Below are 17,260 nucleotides of genomic sequence, written 5' to 3'. Positions count from 1 at the left end.
GTATACACACACACGTTCAGGAATACACAAATGCTGAGGAATACACACACACTTGAATACACGCATGCTCAATATATACACACGTGTTGGGGAATACACAAATGCTTAGAAATACACACACACACTCAGGAATACACACCTGCTACACAAATACACACACACACATGTTGGGGAATACACAAATGCTCAGGAATATACACACACACACATGTTCACTAATACACAAATGCTCAGGAATACACAAACACACTCAGGAATACACACACATGCTTCAGAATACACACACATGCTTAGGAATCCACACACATGTTCAGGAATACACACATGCTCATAAATACACACACACATGCTCATGAATACACACACACATGTTCAGGAATACACACATGCTCATAAATACACACACACATGCTCATGAATACACACACATGTTCAGGAACACACACATGCTCATACATACACACACACATGTTCAGGAACACACACACACACACTTGCTTAGAAATACATACCTCGCACACACATTCAGGAATACACATACTCAATACCCACACACACACACGTTTTGGGGAATATACAAATGCTTAGAAATATACACACACACACACCTGCTACACAAATATACACACGTGTTGGGTAATACACTGATGCTCAGGAATACACACGAGAAAACAGCTGCCCAGAATCTCAGTGACTGACCCGCTCTAAATAACCGAGGACTGAACAGGAAGTGGGTGCAGTCAGTAATCAGGTGTGTAGGAGCCGTATAATGTCTGGGCTGGGTTTGTGCGCTGAAATCAGACGTTTGTGTAATGTGTGAGGACTGGAGGTGTGTCTCTCTGTCTCCTCTACTGCATCCTCACAGAGGAACCAGCACTGAATTAACCCCTGGGTTTATTTCTATATCATTGGATTTAATGGTTCATAAAGGCTTTATTAATCTAACCACACCCCCTGATTAATTTAGATAATTGTGCTGCTCTGACTGCAGTTAGTTAGTTATCAACAGTGTTCCTGAAAGTAGCAAGAGTGGGCAGTTTAGTGCAGAGATTTAAAGCCTCATTAAAGCTATATAGAGCACGTGGATGTGGGGCAGAGGAGGGGGTGTGGTGATTGCACACAGTGCAGTCTGTGTGTTAAGTAGTTGTGGGTGGGATATATTTGGCAGCAAGTGAACATTTTGTCCTCAAAGTTGATGTTAGAAGCAAGAAAAATGGGCAAGTGTAAGGATTTGAGCGAGTTTGACCAAAAGGGTCAAATTGTGATGGCTAGACCACTGGATCAGAGCATCTCCAAAACTGCAGCTCTTGTGGGGTGTTCCCGGTCTGCAGTGGTCAGTATCTATCAGAAGTGGTCCAAGGAAGGAACAGTGGTGAACCGGTGACAGGGTCATGGGCGGTCAAGGCTCATTGATGCACCTGGGGAACAAAGGCTGGCCTGTGTGATCCGATCCAAATTGCTGAAGAAGTTAATGCTGGTTCTGATAGAAAGGTGCATGATGACGGGTCAAGGGTGTTTTGCATTAGGCAGGTGGTCATATTGACCAAGAGTAAGAATAACTCTATCTGAATATGTCATTATGTCAGTATTTATTGTGCTTAAATATCAAAATATTTCTAAATATCCACAGTTTGTGGAGGTTTCACTTGCTACTTAGGGATCTGAATATATATCCGAATTTCTGCAAAGCTGCTTTCATTAAGTGCTAGCCATATAAAAACTGCTCATCAGAACACTCAGTGAGCCCTCAAACCTTGTGGATGAGGGAGCGGTCATGCTGAAAGAGACCACACCCATCATTCAGAATGACTTCTGTTTTGGACAGGGACACGTGGACCCAAAGCATGCCGCGGAAATGCGTCCCAGGGTGCCGATAATTCTGGAGCGCACTGCTGTAAATTTTTATAAATAGGAATTTCCCCATTGAAGCATCAGTCCTCCTACAGATGGGAGAGATGGGAGAGGTAAACATGGTGCATCGTGTGTTCATCTTCAAGTATCTTTTGTTATAGCCTCATAGACGCTGTTGCCATGGAGACATACCACCATCACTATCACTCTTATTGACACCAGGGAGTGGGAGTCAGCTCAATCCATGGACACACACACACACAAAACCTTAAAAGCATTTACAGATTTATTATCATGACTCTTGTACCAGTGACTCTGTTCTGAATTTTACTGAGAGAGTAAATCTCTCCAGGTTCCTCCCCCTTCCCAAGCTGGTAGGTGGATTAGTTGAGATAAGTTGGTCCTTGGCGTAAAGGTGTGTGTGTGTGTGTGTTCATTCCTGCCTCGATACAGTGTTTTTTTAAATTGTTTTCAGTTCTCTGAGTTCTCTGAGCCTTGACCGCCCATGACCCTGTCACCGGTTCACCCCTGATACTGACCACAGCAGACCGGGAACACCCCACAAGAGCTGCAGTTTTGGAGATGCTCTGATCCAGTGGTCTAGCCATCACAATTTGGCCCTTCGTCAAACTCGCTCAAATCCTTACGCTTGTCCATTTTTCCTGCTTCTAACATCAACTTTGAGGACAAAATGTTCACTTGCTGCCTAATATATCCCACCCACTAACAGGTGCCATGATGAGGAGATCATCAGTCTTATTCACTTCACCTCTCACTGCTCAGTATCTCACGGCTGATCGGTGTATATATATATATATATATATATATATATATATATATATATATATATATATATATATATATATATATATATATACAATATACTTTACATTGTAGCAGAGTGTCATTTTTTCAGTGTTGTCACATGAAAAGATATAATAAAATATTTACAAAAATGTGAGTGGTATACTCACTTTTGTGAGATACTGTATATATGTATGTGTGTGTGTATATATATATATATATATATATATATATATATATATATATGTATGTATTATATATATATATATATATATATATATATATATATATATATATATATATGTATATATATATATACACTATATTGCCAAAAGTATTCGCTCACCTGCCTTGACTCGAACATGAACTTAAGTGACATCCCATTCCTAATCCATAGGGTTCAATATGACGTCGGTCCACCCTTTGCAGCTATAATAGCTTCAACTCTTCTGGGAAGGCTGTCCACAAGGTTTAGGAGTGTGTTTTTGGGAATTTTTGACCATTCTTCCAGAAGCACATTTGTGAGGTCACACACTGATGTTGGACGAGAAGGCCTGGCTCTCAGTCTCCGCTCTAATTCATCCCAAAGGTGTTCTATCGGGTTGAGGTCAGGACTCTGTGCAGGCCAGTCAAGTTCATCCACACCAGACTCTGTCATCCATGTCTTTATGGACCTTGCTTTGTGCACTGGTGCACAGTCATGTTGGAAGAGGAAGGGGCCAGCTCCAAACTGTTCCCACAAAGTTGGGAGCATGGAATTGTCCAAAATGTCTTGGTATGCTGAAGCATTCAGAGTTCCTTTCACTGGAAACAAACTTTACACTTGGCACAATGCAGTCAGACAAGTACTGTTCTCCTGGCAACCGCCAAACCCAGACTCGTCCATCAGTTTGCCAGATGGAGAAGCGCGATTCGTCACTCCAGAGAACGTGTCTCCACTGCTCTAGAGTCCAGTGGCGGCGTGCTTTACACCACTGCATCCAACGCTTTGCATTGCACTTGGTGATGTATGGCTTGGATGCAGCTGCTCGCCCATGGAAACCCATTTCATGAAGCTCTCTGCGCACTGTTCTTGAGCTAATCTGAAGGCCACATGAAGTTTGGAGGTCTGTAGCGATTGACTCTGCAGAAAGTTGGCGACCTCTTCACACTATGCGCCTCAGCATCCGCTGACCCCGCTCCGTCAGTTTACGTGGCTTACCACTTCGTGGCTGAGTTGCTGTCGTTCCCAAACACTTCCACGTTCTTATAATACAGCTGACAGTTGACTGTGGAATATTTAGGAGCGAGGAAATTTCACGACTGCATTTGTTGCATACCTGCCCAGACTGTAACACCACCACCACCAAAGGCTCGTATGGTGACAGCAGTGGCTGATGCATATCGCTCTCCTTGACGTCTCCAACATCGTTGGCGGCCATCATTTCTGCTCAACCTGAATCGACTTTCATCAGAGAACAGCACTGAGGCCCACTGGTCCCTCGTCCAGCGTAAATGCTCCCTGGCCCGACTCCTGTGCCTGGTGGTGTGGTTAGGTACCCTTGCACGCAGACCACGCTGTTGTAAACAGTTTCGAATGGTCTGACGTGACACTTGGGTTCCTCTCACCTCCCTTAAATGTGTCTGGAGTTGAGTGGCATTAATCATCCGGTTCTGCAGGGCACTGTTTACAATGAAGAGGTCATCATGGGATGTGGCCAAAGGACGTCCACTTCTATGCCTTTCTGTGACTCTTCCAGTCTCTCTGTATCTCTGTCACAACCTGCTTATGACACTCTGTGACCATTTAAGCTCAGTGGCCACTTCCCTCTGAGAACATCCTGTTTGAAGCCTCGCAATGGCGAGGTACTGTTGATCAATTGTTAGGTGTGGTCTTGGTCTCATGATGTCATGTTGTGAATTTTGCCGTTAAGCACCATGTTAGAGAACAGCAAGTTATGCAAAAAGTACTGAAACACTAAACAGTTGGACATGTGCATTCAAAAGTGTAGAGAAGGCCAAATTAAGTTTAAGGTGCATTTTAGTGCATTTTAGGTGCATCCTGAAATTTCACCCGAAAGCCGAATATCCTTAACTTTTTGTGAGTAGTGTATATACTATATATACACTACCAGTCAGAAGTTTGGACACACCTTTTAATATAATGTTTTTTGTTTAGGGATTTATTTTCTACATTCTAGAACAATACTGGAGATTTTAAAACTATGAAATAACACACATGGACTTAAGTAATCCATATGTAATGAGAACATAAAACAGTATAGTTCTTGCAAGAACAGTATTGTCAAATGCATTTGCAAAACCCATCAAGCAAGACCAGAATTTACCTCTGCTGCAGAGGAGAAGTTCATTTAGAGTTACCAGCCTCAGAAATCACCAAATAACAGCACCTCAGATTAGAGCCGTTATGAAGGCTTTACAGAGCATCAGTAGCAGACATATCTCAATATCAACTGTTCAAAGGACATTATTGTGGATTTCAGCCGCCTTCAGCATTGTTTTACAATGTAGAAAGAAATAAACATCAGGAAAGACCATGGAATTAGAAGATGTGTCCAAACTTTTGACTGGTAGTGTATATATATAAATATATATATATTAGGGCTGTCAATGGATTAAAATATTTAATCGTGATTAATCGCATGATTGTCATGAGTTAACACGAGTTAACTCACTCTCTCTCTCTCTCTCTCTGCCTGCCTTTCCGTCTTTGTTTATTCGCCGATTCTACTTTTTTGCCGGTTCCTCTGAGCGCCTCAGCACACTTACGCTCATCCAAAATGCTCTCATTGCTTCAGACACATCATGACGTTTATCCAAAGCCAATACGAAACGAGATCCCACCCCTCCCGTCTCCCGTCGTTTGTCTGTATGTGTATTCGGAGCCAGTGAGCAGCAGACTTTTAAAATTATTTACAAAATTATAAAAACTGCGTTAACGCGCGATAAAATAGTTGTCGGCGTTAAAGAATTAATGAGTTAACGCAATAATAACGTGTTAACTTCCCCAGCCCTAATATATAGATATATATATATATATATATATTAGGGCTGGGGAAGTTAACGCGTTATTATTGTTAATATATAATATATATTATTGTTAATATATATATTGTTATATAATATATGTATATTGTTAATATATTCCTATATATATATATATATATATATATATATATCATTTTAGATTCCAGTTTTTCCTTAAAATGATAAAAAGTAAGAAGCATTAATCTGCTTGTCCATAAGTGTGAGCACAGTGCATGAGTTTAAGCATCATTCAGTCGTGTGTTAACTATTGTCTTTGGTGTGTTTATTCTGCATTTGCAGTGCTGTTTGTGGTATTTATGATGTAATTTGGGGGTGTGCTTGGGGGTGTTACGGTGAACCAGGTTGTCTTTAAGATGTTTCATTTTGAGATGTTTAATGGAGGCTGATGGGAAATTAGGACAGCTTGAGTCCATGTGCCAAAGCTGTCGACAAATGACTCTCTGTTACGGGTGTGGAGGGAGAATGACAGGGAGGAGAATGTAAAGAGGGCAGTGAAGTGTGTGTGTGTGTGTGTGTGTGTGTGAGAGAGAGAGAGAGAGAGGGGGAAACAGGTCCAGTCTCTAATGAATGCTCTACACGTCTCACAGACCAGACAAAGGCCTGCTGCACTTTATACACTGGGGCTCCTGGGAATTGGAGAATTTCGTGGGTTGTGTTTATTATTTATAAGGAACTAAAGAAACAAAAATCCAGATCAGTGAAAGAGAAAAGAGAAATGCATTTAAACTTAATTTATATTAATTAATGAGTCATTACTGTATTATTGTATAGTTAGTGCTATTCCAACTGGTGTGTGTGTGTGGGGTGGGGGGTTATCCCTCCCTCTTTCCATTGATCTCTCCATCTTTCTCCTTTTTTCTATTCTCATTTGCTTCACTTCACTTCACACACACACACACACCAATCAGGATTGTGCTCTTGCTCTCTTTCCCCCTGCTGAACGCTCTCTCTCTCTCTCTCTCTCTCTCTCTCCCTCTCTCTCTGACACCCAGGACACGCTGAACAACAACTCGTTTGGAAAGAAGTACAGCTGGCAGGAGAAAGTCTCACACTCGACTTCACCACAGAAAGCAGGTGAGTTCTTCTATCTGTCCATTATCATCAGATAAAGCAGTGATGCATACCACAGAGCTCCTGCTCACCTACAGGACCGACTCGTTTTGGCTGTAGTGAATAGGTGAAGCGTGTGGGGACGTGTCTATAGAGAAAAGATGATGCTGAGATGTCTGCCACGGCGTCTACCGGACAAAGTGTTGATTAAGCCATCAAGTTCACCAAAATACTTTAACCATCTACTATAAATGACCGAAACAGACAGTACTGAGAGATACACTGCGATTGAATGAATGATTCATTGTTTTGTTGTTGTATTGGGCGTGCCATCATGAACCTATCAAAATGTCCAGTTTTAAATTTCTCTTAGCTTATGTGCTACTTCCTGTCCAGCAGAAAATGTTAAGGGAGCTAAACTGTAGCTAAACTATTTTATCTAGAACTAATCTTTACCTGATATAAGCTAGCTAACCTTTAGATAAATATCGCAGAGCTAACGTTAACCACCTTTATGACTGCGGCTACAACAGACACAAATTAGATGATGATTATTATTATGATTATTATTAGTAATATAATTATGTGTGAACGATGTGGTGTGCAGCTGAAAACAGTAAAAACCTGCTGGATAGTTATTCTGTAGAGCAGCTGCATGACTGGGTCTTATACAGACGGATTCAGTAAACAACCAGGACAATGCTGATTCATCACCCGGAGTTTAGCAGCTCATCATTTGTTGGACTTTTATTATCTACAAGACAAAAGGACACAAGAGGAAGTTAAGCAAACACTGGCACACTGACTCACTGACTGACGCAGGCGTTTTTTACACTGGCTTTGAGGGACACACCAGAGTCATAAACATAATGTAATTTAATATTTTAGCCATATATTGTCCATCCTAACTGTAACTTAATTCTGATTCTGATTGTCCAGATGACTGATGTTTCATGTGTGTGTCTCAGGTGACCTGGCACCTCGTGAGCACATCTGTTTAAGTGACGAGGACAAAATCAAAACCGAAACCAAAGACTGCGGCACCTCGACAGACACACCCACCAAACGCCCAGCCCCTCCCAGACAGGCTGCTCAGTCTGTAGCCCCGCCCACTAAAAGTAGTGCATGCGAGCAGTCCGGGCATCGTGAGCGTATTCGATATCACGCAGATCTGTGCGTAGAGGCAACCGAGGAGATTTACCTGACTCCTGACAGACCAGGCCGCATGTCGGTCATCACAGACGATGAGGCCCCGCCCCCTTATCACCCTCCACTTCAGGAAAAGGCGAATGCACCTATCATGGAGGACGAAGAGGAGGAGCCTCCGCCGTCTTATGCGTCCTGTGTCGCGGCTTCAGCATCACTGGACCTCAGGAGTAGAAGGATAAACAGACGAGGAAGTTTGGATCTCAGGAGGAGAGGACGGAAGGAAGAAGAAACCGAGGAGGAAGACGAAGAGGAAACTAGGATTTCTTCGAACGGACTCTCGTACGATTCAGTGAAATACACACTGGTGGTGGATGAGGACGCGCAGCTGGAGCTCGTGAGCTTGAAAGAGTGCTTTCACAGCTACAGCGATGACAGCGACTCGGCCACGGTCTACGATAATTGCGTCTCATCACCATATGGTGAGGAATTTGAGGACGAGGAAGTGGATATACATGAAGTGCGTGGTGCCAGAGGGGTGAGAATGGGCGGAGCCAGGCGAGAAGCCACTGCTTGCTTATCAGAAGACTCCACGCCCGAGGCAGATATTCCGTTTTCTAGAAAGTTCCTCAACGTCTTTATGAATGGCCGATCACGTTCTTCCAGTAAGTGCTAGCATATTAAGACTAGCGTGTCTCTGCATTGTCATGCTAATGAACAGACGTCAAAGAACTAGCTTCCTGCAACACAAGTAACCTGATAAGACTCCGGTTGAATAGTAGCTTTAATAGTAGAGCTGTATCAGTGAGCAGGGTCAATAAAATGAGCTGGAGGTGCTGTGAAGTTGTAAAATTGTGCACACACACAGAGGTGAAGTGAAGCGAGTGTTCAGAGAAAATGAATAACCAGGACAAGGAGATCATTACTAGAAGAAACAGAACTGAATAAAATGTTTGATATTGTGTTAGGAAATAAGAGCGTCTGTACCCATCCTCTACCTATCAGTGGAGGTGGTACGGATGCAGCCACGGCTTATGTTACTCTCTTAACCTTCTAAATATGTGCTTAATGGATTTATTCAGTACAAAGCTGAGTCGAATAGAAATACAGCAGTTAAAGCAGTAATACACACTGTACTGTGGTGGTCAGTGCTTTGGTACAGGTGATAGAATCATACAGGATGCAGGGTGATGCTGTAGAGTAATGAGGTCATGTGGTTGATGAGGTCCAGCTCTACAGGGACACACCGCTCATGTGTGTGGCTCAGGACGCTGGAGCTGTGAGGAAGGAAGACCCCCGACTGTTAAAGCAGCAGTTGATAGAATGCTAGAATTTATGGATCTATCTATTTCTCCAGGTTCAGAGTCCTTTGGTTTGTTTTCCTGTGTTGTTAACGGAGAAGAGAGAGATCAGAGTCACCGAGCTGTGTACAGGTACGACTCACACACCACATGCAGGGGAAAGGAAGCAGGGTCTGGGGCCGAGGGACGCTAGTTAGTGCAGTGCAAAGACGACAGAGAGAATTAGCGAAGAAACGTAACAGGTAGCAAAGTAGCATTAGTTTACACACAAACACACACACAAAAAGACAGCCACACTCATATACACACACACACACACACACATATATACACTACTCACAAAAAGTTAAGGATATTCGGCTTTCGGGTGAAATTTCAGGATGCACCTAAAATGCACTATAACCTTTACAGGTGAATTTAATTTGACCTTCTCTACACTTTTGAATGCACATGTCCAACTGTTCAGTGTTTCAGTACTTTTTGCATAACTTGCTGTTCTCTAACAAGGTGCTTAACGGCAAAATTCACAACTGGTGTTTGATCCTGAGACCAATACATTTTCTGGTTCAATTAGAGCTGGTATTTAAACAGTCCTCTTCATCATGCTGTTCACATTTTGACATCATGAGACCAAGATGACACCTAACAATTGATCAACAGTACCTTGCCATTGCGAGGCTTCAAACAGGATGTTCTCAGAGGGAAGTGGCCACTGAGCTTAGAGTGTCACAGAGTGTCATCAGCAGGTTGCGACAGAGAGACTGGAAGAGTCACAGAAAGGCATAGACATGGACGTCCTTTGGCCACATCCCACGTTGATGACCGCTTCATTGTGAACAGTGCCCTGCGGAACCGGATGATGAATGCCACTCAACTCCAGGCACATTTAAGAGAGGTGAGAGGCACCCAAGTGTCACGTCAGACCATTTGAAACCGTTACCTTCAGCGTGGTCTGTGTGCAAGACAACCTGCAAGGGTACCTGACCACACCACCAGGCACAGACATCGGGCCAGGGAGCATTTATGCTGGACGAGGGAGCAGTGGGCCTCAGTGCTGTTCTCTGATGAAAGTTGATTCACGTTGAGCAGAAATGATGGCCACCAACGATGTTGGAGTCTGGGCAGGTGTGTCTACTCAATACAGAACTGCCCTACATCTTGTGAATGGTACAGTGACAAGCCAATACTACCTGAATAACATCATTAATCCAGTCATTGTGCCCCTGCATGAACAACACAGGCCTAATTTCATCTTCATGGACGACAATGCTCCAGCTCATCAAGGTCGCATCATTAGGGAACGGCTGCTGGAGGCTGGGGTACCTCAAATGGAGAGGCCTGCACTTTCTCCAGACCTGAATCCCATAGAAAACCAGCTGAGTCACCGTGTAGAGGCTCGTAACCCTGCACCCCAGAACCTCAATGACCTGAGGGCCGCCCTTCAAGAAGAGTGGAATGCCATGCCTCAGCAGACAATAAGTCAACTCGTGAACAGCATGAGATGTCGTTGTCAAGCTGTAATTGATGGTCAAGGGCACATGACAAATTATTGAGACATTGACATTTTTTGTTGTAGTATACCCACCACTGTTGGCTTTTGTTTCAATAAATTGTTTGAGATGAAGAAATCACCATTGCAGCTTCTACTTAAATGCCCTACTTTCATGATATAATATCACTGTAGCGTGAACTTTTTCCATTTTCCATAAATTTCACCCAAAATCCAAATATCCTTAACTTTTTGTGAGTAGTGTATAGTATACATATATACAGTATCTCACAAAAGTGAGTACACCCCTCACATTTTTGTAAATATTTTATTATATCTTTTCATGTGACAACACTGAAGAAATGACACTCTGCTACAATGTAAAGTAGTGAGTGTACAGCCTGTATAACAGTGTAAATTTGCTGTCCCCTCAAAATAACTCAGCACACAGCCATTAATGTCTAAACCGTTGGCAACAAAAGTGAGTACACCCCTAAGTGGAAATGTCCAAATTGGGCCCAAAGTGTCAATATATTGTGTGGCCACCATTATTTTCCAGCACTGCCTTAACCCTCTTGGGCATGGCGTTCACCAGAGCTTCACAGGTTGCCACTGGAGTCTTCTTCCACTCCTCCATGATGACATCACAGAGCTGGTGGATGTTAGAGACCTTGCGCTCCCCCACCTTAGGGTTTAGGTCTGGAGACATGCTTGGCCAGTCCATCACCTTTACCCTCAGCTTCTTTAGCAAGGCAGTGGTCATCTTGGAGATGTGTTTGGGGTCGTTATCATGTTGGAATACTGCCCTGTGGCCCAGTCTCCGAAGGGGGGGGTCATGCTCTGCTTCAGTATGTCACAGTATATGTTGGCATTCATGGTTCCCTCAATGAACTGTAGCTCCCCAGTGCCGGCAGCACTCATGCAGGCCCAGACCATGACACACCCACCACCATGCTTGACTGTAGGCAAAACACACTTGTCTTTGTAGTCCTTACCTGGTTGCCCCCACACACGCTCGACATCATCTGAACCAAATAGGTTTATCTTGGTCTCATTGGACCACAGGACATGGTTCCAGTAATCCATTTCCTTAGTGTGCTTGTCTTCAGCAAACTGTATGCGGGCTTTCTTGTGCATCATCTTTAGTAGAGGCTTCCTTCTGGGATGACGGCCATGCAGACCAATTTGATGCAGTGTGCGGCGTATGGTCTGAGCACTGACAGGCTGACCCCCCACCCCTTCAACCTCTGCAGCAATGCTGGCATCACTCATACGTCTATTTCCCAAAGACAACCTCCAGATATGACACACATGGTCTTGCCCACCGTGCTGCAGCTCAGTTTCAGGGTCTTGGCAATTTTCTTATAGCCTAGGCCATCTTTATGTAGAGCAACAATTCTTTTTTTCAGATCCTCAGAGAGTTCTTTGCCATGAGGTGCCATGTTGAACTTCCAGTGACCAGTATGAGAGGGTGTGAGAGCGATAACACCAAATTTAACACACCTGCTCCCCATTCACACCTGAGACCTTGTAACACTAACAAGTCACATGACACTGGGGAGGGTAAATGGCTAATTGTGCCCAATTTGGACATTTCCATTTAGGAGTGTACTCACTTTTGTTGCCAACGGTTTAGACATTAATGGCTGTGTGTTGAGTTATTTTGAGGGGACAGCAAATTTACACTGTTATACAGGCTGTACACTCACTACTTCACATTGTAGCAGAGTGTCATTTCTTCAGTGTTGTCACATGAAAAGATATAATAAAATATTTACAAAAATGTGAGGGGTGTACTCACTTTTGTGAGATACTGTGTGTGTATATATATATATATATATATATATATATATATATATATATATATATACATACAGCAGTTCTACCAATTCCCAGTCAGTCCAGTTCATGCTTTCTGAACCAGGCTTTTGTTCCCTCTGACAGGTTTATCCCTCGGCACGAGGACGAGTTGGAGCTGGAGGTGGACGATCCTTTACTAGTGGAGGTCCAGGCAGAGGATTTCTGGTACGAAGGCTACAACATGCGCACCGGAGTGCGGGGGATCTTTCCCGCCTACTACGCCATCGAAGTGACCAAGGAGACCGAGCCGATTAAAAAAGGTAAATAAAAAAAAAATCAGAACATTGCTGTGATCCAGAAAGTTTCACTAGCGTTTGGTCATTTTAACATTGTTGTTGTTGTTGTCTTTCCTCTATAAGCAGTGAGAAGTGCAGACTGGATAGAGAGGTACAGCCTGAAATTCCTCGGCTCTGTCCAGGTTCCCTACCACAAAGGAAACGAGGTGCTCTGTGCCGCCATGCAGAAGGTTGGTCAGAAAGTCTGGTCTGGTTCGGTCATTACCATGAGCTGTGATATGACATTATCGCTTCGGATCAACATAACCACAATAAGAGTGTAGAAATGAGAGAGAAGGAGTGTGGAGTTCAATTTCATGAAGGTTTTATACAAAACTCATGTCACAGAAAAAGTCCACAGCCCACTAGATCATCTGTGGTCCATGACCTGGGATTAGAACTAATCCTAGAACCACTGGTCAGAGACTGTCTGTCTAATACACGTAGCTTTGCCATAGTAACAGAGCAGGTTCACAGTAGATGAATAGCCTGTACTTGCTGGAATTTGCTATACAGTGGTGGTTCAAATGATTAAAGCTCTGGGTTGTTGATCAGGGTTCATGCCCCAGCACCACCAAGCTCCACAGTGGGGCAATTAAGCAAGGTTCTTAACCCCTCTCTGCTCCAGGGGCGCTGCATCATAGCTGCCCCTACGCTCTGAACACAACTTCCTCAGCTCAGTTCTTCTATGTGTGTGGTGTGTGTCTGTGTGTGTGGCAGTCTTTGTGTGTGTGTGTGTGTGTGTGTATGTATATGTATATATGAGTGTGCCAGTTTTAATGTGTGTATGTGTGTGTGTGGCAGTCTTTGTGTATATGTGTTTGTGTCTGTGTGTGTGTGTGTGTTTACTGTAGATATGTTGACCTGTGTGTGTGTGTGTTACCAGGTCGCCAACAACAGGAGGATGACTCTGCATTATAATCCTCCTTCATCCTGCATACTGGAAATCAACATGAAAGGAGTGAAACTGGACGTGCAGGACGATTACGGAGCATACGACAGAGTAAACACACACACACACACACACACACACACACACAGTATAATTATTTTTTATCCTAAGTGTTATGTGTCTCTGTGGCCCTCTAGTGGTGTTTTCTAGATAATGTGTGAAAGGTGACGCATTTATTCTTAAATATTGTCATGATTTCATGTCAGATGAAAAATTCCTGAAGTGAAATTTTTACATTTTTAATTTTTAAATTCTTAATAAAAGTAGAATTTTGGAGATCTTTATCTTCGTGGATATGGTGCCCAATAAAAAAAAAGTCACCCCTTTAAAGTTCATTGTTTTTCCTGTTTGTTTACTGAAAATATGTTGACCTCTGTGTGTGTGTGTGTGTGTGTGTATGTGTTCACAGACTAGTCAATGCAGACACTTCTTCCAGCTGAAGAACATCTCGTTCTGTGGCTACCATCCGAAAAACAACAAGTAAGCTCAAACACCCCATCCTGTCATGTTTTCTAGACTTTTTTAATCCCAGTGAATCATCCCTCTCTCTCCTCTTTCCTACAGATACTTTGGCTTCATCACGAAACATCCTGCAGACCAGAGATTCGCCTGCCACGTGTTCGTGTCTGAAAACTCCACCAAGGCCTTGGCTGAGGCTGTGGGGTGTGTATTTACGAGCGAGTTCAATTCTCTATGCTCTCAATAGCGCTTTATATTACATCTATTTTTGTTTTATCAATTTATTCGAGGACCTAGAGTATCAGTCCCTGTAGGATTTATCGATTTTGTTATTATCTCACCTGAACTGGACCAAAGACATTTTTTTTTATTATGAAGAAAGTTCATCCACTCATCAGGTTGTTTATAAATCCAGTCATTTCTGCTGATTACATTTAAAATGTTCTAGCATTTATGCTGTTAGCAAAGATCTGTCTGATCCACCAGTTCCGGTACAATTTTTGCTAGCAAGTGGCCAAATATACTCACTAACTGAACCGTTCACATAGATACACAACAGATACTGCTACATAACACTGTCCTCATCTTGTCCTCTGTCACAGGAAAGCATTCCAGCTGTATTATAAAGAGTTCGTGGAGTTTTCCTGTCCAACAGAAGACATCTATCTGGAATAAATAAACACAGCACTGCTAGCAGATCCGTGTACAGATCACACAGGAGGACTGTTTTGCATGACGGGTGAAGCAGTAACGTAACCGAAACACTAACACAGAGGACGGCGTTACATGCTTATGGATTTGATATAACAAGAGAAAAGAAAAGAGCTGGATTGGGTTTGGATTGACTGAAGAACACTCATCATCACATCACACTCACATGGAGTAAAACATATTATTTTATACCTCACTGCTATTAATGGCGCCACAGAAAACTCTGAGATCATCGGTTTCACATAATCGAAATGTCTGCATTTACACAGGAAACAGGAAACACTGGTGTACGCTGGTCACTCTGTTCACTCTACACTTTTCTGTCTTTCAGAATATTGACGTCTGATTGGCTCTTCAGACGAGACAGGAAAACCTTTTACTATATATAGAAAGCAGTTCACCAGAAAAACCACACAGAATGTCACAGGTTAAATGATTATGGTTCACAAACACTCCGGCTTCTGAGACTAGTTTGGTGCTAACTTAAGATGTATATATATATATATATATATATATATATATATATATATATATATATATATATATATATATATATATATATATATGAAACTGTCATTGTCACGTTAGGAGAAACAGCAGGCTGATTAAGGACGTCTGAACATCGTCGAGAGAAGACTTTTCAGAAACGACGGAGCAACAGATGAAACCCAAAAGGAATCCGACTGGACCGTCTGACTGCACTAATCAACATGTAGTCTGAAATACACCACTAACCATGACGTACGAACACGTTCCCGCTTCCTCCTCTGCAGTATTTTAGAGCTCCAGACACTAAAGCTTACTCTGATTTAACCGAATATTATTTATTAACAATGGCTGGAAGTTATACAGTCATATCTAATCTACAGTGCAGCAGTTGGTGCTGACAGACTGGACATCGCACGGTACCGAAGGATTTCCTCAGCCGCTGCGTTGCTGATTATTAACGATCTCAGTTCCAAGTAACAGACTCTGATGCTTTTCTGCACTGCCCTGTTCAATTTCATTTCAAGATATTTCATTATGAATTTCTTTATCCTTCCGCTGAGGTCACTTTACTGTAGCTAACACGTACCAGAAGTACCAGCAGGATGTAAACCACATCGTCTGCACCATCACACGCGCCTCACGTCGTTCAGTAGCGCAGACACACTTCCCGGTTGTTGTCTGATGCTGTAGGACACCGTTTTATTTGTTAAAAAAAAAAAAAGGATAAATGTCGGGGTCAGAGAACTCAGAAACAGGAGTAGAGGACAAGATGAAGATGGAGTGATTTCAGATTTCCAGTGTGGAACTGTAAAACGGGAAGATCTGAGACTTCCTGTTTGATGTAACATGGCATGGGAATTCGAACATGAACAGATCCAGACGCTAGCCTAGTGATCTAGCTAGTTAGGCAGGGGAAGTCCTGTTAGTGCAGGACGAGGAGAAGGAGGGAGAGGAGATGTAACAGATGAGGACAAATGACATCCTAATGAGCTGAATGTCTGAGTGTTTGAGGAGTGAGTTATAAAGCTTACACAAAGTTAAACTGCTGTCTATTTCTGGCTGCGCTTTAATATGAATATTAGAGCAAGAGTTTGCAGAGATGGTGAGTTATGATTGATCTTTAAATCAAAGCGGATTATTCTTCCTGTTTCTACAGGGATTTAACTCTGATCTGGGAAGCACATTTCACAATAAGAGTCATCGGTTTATTTCCTATAGTGCCTTTTTTCATGGTTGATTTCCTCATCAGCGTTCTGCCTGTGAGTCCGAATGAGTTTAGCGATGCAGCGTCAGACGGGAGTGTTTGCGGACAGGAGTATGTCCTGTCGCTGATTTTACAAGGGCTAAGAGATTACACGTATCAGACGGACACGATGACGCTAAGAGTCATCACACGTTCTATCAACTGAAGATTTCTAAAAGAGTTTTATCTGCGTTAAAAGTTTGAAAGTTTTCAGTTCAGAAAGTTTTTGTTGTTGTTGTTTTAGTCTGAACCCTGAAATTCATGAAATTCCTCCGGACCTGTGGGAACTCCTGAGCTCATTGTAATAAATCATTTTGTAAAGTGTGAATATGATTTCGGAAAAATCTGTAAATTTTATTCTGGGATTAAACAACGCCAAGTAAAAGGCTTTCTCTGCTCTCTCGTTTTTTTCTCCTAAAAACACACGTTCTCATACTACATTCTACGCTGATGGTGATTTTTTCTGATGTTATATTGTACATTTTCTTAGTTCATACCGCACATTTTTACATGTTTATACACTAGAGAGTGAAATAAATGTCAGTTAATGATATGTATCTGATATTATTCTTAAATCAGTTT

General features: G+C 42.6%; 1 protein-coding gene across 3 annotated transcripts in view; it reads left to right on the top strand.

Moving 5' to 3' along the window:
* The window catches only part of mapk8ip1b (mitogen-activated protein kinase 8 interacting protein 1b), a 32,636-nt gene extending 15,626 nt beyond the window's left edge, over window positions 1-17,010 (top strand). For 2 of the 3 annotated variants that reach the window (XM_058401584.1, XM_058401585.1), the window contains exons 4-12: window positions 6,696-6,777; window positions 7,722-8,564; window positions 9,257-9,332; window positions 12,634-12,809; window positions 12,909-13,015; window positions 13,711-13,827; window positions 14,186-14,256; window positions 14,341-14,439; window positions 14,838-15,496. In XM_058401584.1, the coding sequence (XP_058257567.1) occupies window positions 6,696-6,777; window positions 7,722-8,564; window positions 9,257-9,332; window positions 12,634-12,809; window positions 12,909-13,015; window positions 13,711-13,827; window positions 14,186-14,256; window positions 14,341-14,439; window positions 14,838-14,910 (1,644 nt within the window). In that variant the 3' untranslated portion in view covers window positions 14,911-15,496. Of the gene's footprint in view, window positions 1-6,695; window positions 6,778-7,721; window positions 8,565-9,256; window positions 9,333-12,633; window positions 12,810-12,908; window positions 13,016-13,710; window positions 13,828-14,185; window positions 14,257-14,340; window positions 14,440-14,837; window positions 15,497-15,534 lie in introns of those variants that run through there. The other variant, XR_009205915.1, reaches the window with a different exon arrangement.
* Window positions 17,011-17,260: the final 250 nt, after the last annotated feature.

The sequence above is a fragment of the Hemibagrus wyckioides genome, linkage group LG10 (assembly GCF_019097595.1).
Source record: "Hemibagrus wyckioides isolate EC202008001 linkage group LG10, SWU_Hwy_1.0, whole genome shotgun sequence".
NCBI classification, from domain to species: Eukaryota; Metazoa; Chordata; class Actinopteri; order Siluriformes; family Bagridae; genus Hemibagrus; species Hemibagrus wyckioides.
The sequence above is the reverse complement of the archived record's forward strand: the minus strand, read 5'-3'. Positions and strand labels throughout refer to the sequence as shown.